We start from the raw sequence: 3,086 nt of genomic DNA on the forward strand, positions 1-3,086 counted from the left end.
GGACTCGGCTGGATTACTGTGATGCACTCTATATCAGGGTCAGCGCATCATATATTACTCATCTACAGAGGGTGCAAAATGCTGCAGCTCATCTTTTAACTTGCACTTGAAAGTTTGAGCACATTTCCCCTATTTTAGCTTCACTTCACTAGTGTCGCTTTTTAGGATTCATTTTAAAATTCTTTTATTTGCTTTAAAAGCTCTCCATGGCCTTCCTTTTCTTTTCAAGACTGCTTGAAACGACACATCAATGGATCAGGTCTTCTTCAGGATCCTGCTCCTGCTGAGCTTATCTACAAGTTTTTGCAAGTATGTTTGTGTGAACGAGGAAAAGACTCGGGGTGAAAGTTTGAGTTATTGTCGGCAGAACTATACAGACTTGGCCCCGGTTAGTAATAAACAGGATAATGAAAAACTGATGGAGCTCTTTCCCAGTGTCAATGACGGTGTCTGGTTTGGACTGGAAAGGAACCACTCAGACAAAGACAAATGGCTGTGGTCAGGAGGTGGAGCGTTGACCTGGATTTTCTGGAATACAGATCAACCTGACAACCGAAATAATGAAAACAGTGGTTTTATAAACAAAAACGGCAGGTGGCATGATGCGTATCCAGGTAACACAAGACCCTTTTTCTGCTACAGAGCAATAGTGGTGAAGCAGGAAAAGACTTGGGAGGAAGCTCTGGAGTACTGCAGGAAGCACCACGAGGACCTGGCCAGTGTGGCATCTGAGACCGAGATGCTGCTCATCCAGAAAGAGCTGAGCAAACATAACACAAAAGAAGTCGTCTGGATTGGCTTGCGCTTCTTATCTGAGGACTGGCTGTGGGTAGACAGGGAGATGATGGATTACGAGGCCTGGAGTCAAGGGGGAAAGCCACTGTGCCCGAGTACTAAGACGAAGTGTGGTGCCTTACAGGTGACACGAGGGACTAAGGGTGTTTGGGAGGCTCATAATTGTGAGGAGAAACTACAATTTATTTGCTACTGAGCTACTTTATTTCATAAAATACATTTAAATCACAAATTATTTGCTGTGTTTAATACATTTTGGTTATTTTTCTCATCTCTGTCTTTGCATTTTCCCTAATTGATGTGTAATCGTCTCATTTCTATTGTGTGACAAAGTCAGCATTTCATTATTTTACAAGCACTATCTATTATGATTTTTGTTTCATTGAGAAAAGCATGAAAAACAAAAATAAAAAAAACATAAAAATAATATGAAATATTTTCCAGATTTTGTTCATAATATTCACCTTTTCTGTACTTTCTTAAACACATTTAAATATTAAAAGACAAAAATAATAAATATTCAGACTCCGGTATGTCACACCAGTAGTTCAGTAGCACTAAACTTTCTATAATTAATTTCAATAAGATTAGATCAGGGTCTGAGGATTCAGGGGACCACTGATTAAATGTTTGGGCATTCTAGTCTGGCATCTTCCTTCATCACCTGATCCACCACACCACCAGCCTCTCTTGACCCAAGTGTCCATGACGTGGCCTCAGGTCTCATAATACAATTACAAAATCAATCACACACCCATATGTCGGCTTGCTTCACTAGGACCGTGGATTCCCCGGTTGGGGAGCTTTTCAGCACCTCACCAGAGACTCCAAAAAAGGTGCATAATCTGTGATGGCACTCAGTTCGTAAGGTGCAGGAAAAACATTATCTCGCCCACTATGGACAAACTCTATGTGCAGCTGAGGGGCTAAAAATAAACTCACTCCTGTGAACCCCCTCACCTGACAGTCCTGTGTCCCTAAATCCAGTTTAAACAGGTACAGATTGAATTGCCTTTGACTACCGCCAAATTACCAGACCGCTATGGTGAGTGGTGCGTCCATAGAACAGACCCGTACGGTTTGTTAAGGCCGAGCCAAGCCCTGTGCATTTAAGATACATTCCCACTAAGCAATATCAAATGAGGCTCCAAGCTTGGCCTTCATGAATGTCAAATCAGCCCAGATGATCCCTCCAGGTAATTTTTCCATGCCAGGGTCTCTCTAATCAAACTGGTTCTGGGTGAGGGTCAGACTAAGAAGTCAGTGTCTGAACCCATGTATTAAAAAAGCGCAGTAAAAAAAAAACACCCACATGCCTTTAACGTAATGTATCTGTATTGCTTTAATGTTTTTATTTCATTTTTTTCCTCAGGAACAGGTAAGCCATGACAGCATAATGTAAATGATAAGCGTAGACAAAATCTGAGACCCTTTTGCACATCCATAGTAGAACATTCATACAACATACAAGTCTCATCTGTACAAGGGGTCACAGAATCTTTTTTTTTTTAATTTCAATGAAACAACAAGGTAACTCTTGACTCAAAGCCAACAGGTACAATATAGTTTAGATTTTTTTAAATTGTATTTCAACATTTAGTTCTTTAGTTTTTCTTTTCAAATGACATTGATTTAAGTGCACTGTACCTCTTTGCTTTCAATAAAGCGCCACCGTACAATCCTAAAATCATTAACACTGTAAAAACTGCAAAGCTGTGACAATGAAACATGGAAATTTGTAAGGAAATGAAAGAATAAATAAGAATAAATAAATCAATGACTCTCAAAGGGTGGGGGGGGGGGGGGGGGGGGGGACACCTTTGGAGGTCTGACAAGGCTGCAAGTGCAGAGCTTTAGCATCACGATGAGACATGTCTGACTTTATCTACCTCCAGCACTGACGTCTATTTGAAATTTAATGTTTTGGTAATTGAACAGAACTTCATTGTTCTTCTTTGAGATGGGCACAGTGGGACTTTTCAATCTTAAGCAAATACATTTTGGAGACAACAAACGCCTGCCCACCCCCAAAATACTTTTGTCATTGCAAGACATCTCAATGTCTTGCTGTCTTGCAATTATTTAATATCGAACATCCCATAATAACCTGGCTGCTCAAGTTGAGCTAGACTGAAAAATGAATGAAACACAAAACAAATGGAAACTGAGAAGCAGCATGCAGCAAGTTAGCATAGACGTATGAATCTTTGGCAAAATTATAACTGTAACTGTAACGGATGCATAAAAGCTGTTTTCATATTGCATTCGAGGTTGGCCTCCTCCTTTTTTTC

At 40.3% G+C, this 3,086-nt stretch overlaps 2 protein-coding genes across 7 annotated transcripts in view; one reads left to right on the top strand and one right to left on the bottom strand.

Annotated features, from left to right (window-relative positions):
* The first annotated feature begins 250 nt into the window (after nucleotides 1–250).
* LOC146641935 (macrophage mannose receptor 1-like) lies at nucleotides 251–991 on the top strand. Its single transcript, XM_085399465.1, has one exon. It carries the CDS (start codon nucleotides 251–253, stop codon nucleotides 989–991), a length of 741 nt encoding a protein of 246 aa, XP_085255591.1.
* A 1,128-nt stretch (nucleotides 992–2,119) lies between these two features.
* LOC146641936 (tensin-1-like) overlaps nucleotides 2,120–3,086 on the bottom strand; it is a 132,531-nt gene continuing 131,564 nt past the window's right edge. For all 6 annotated transcript variants that reach the window (XM_085399461.1, XM_085399459.1, XM_085399460.1 and 3 more), the window contains one exon: nucleotides 2,120–3,086. This exon is cut by the window's right edge and continues 2,146 nt beyond it. The gene's annotated coding sequence lies outside the window, so the exon portion shown is untranslated.

This window comes from Rhamphochromis longiceps, linkage group LG23 (genome assembly GCF_057381845.1).
Source record: "Rhamphochromis longiceps isolate RC_006_pf linkage group LG23, R_longiceps_female_GT1.1, whole genome shotgun sequence".
Classification (NCBI taxonomy): domain Eukaryota; kingdom Metazoa; phylum Chordata; class Actinopteri; order Cichliformes; family Cichlidae; genus Rhamphochromis; species Rhamphochromis longiceps.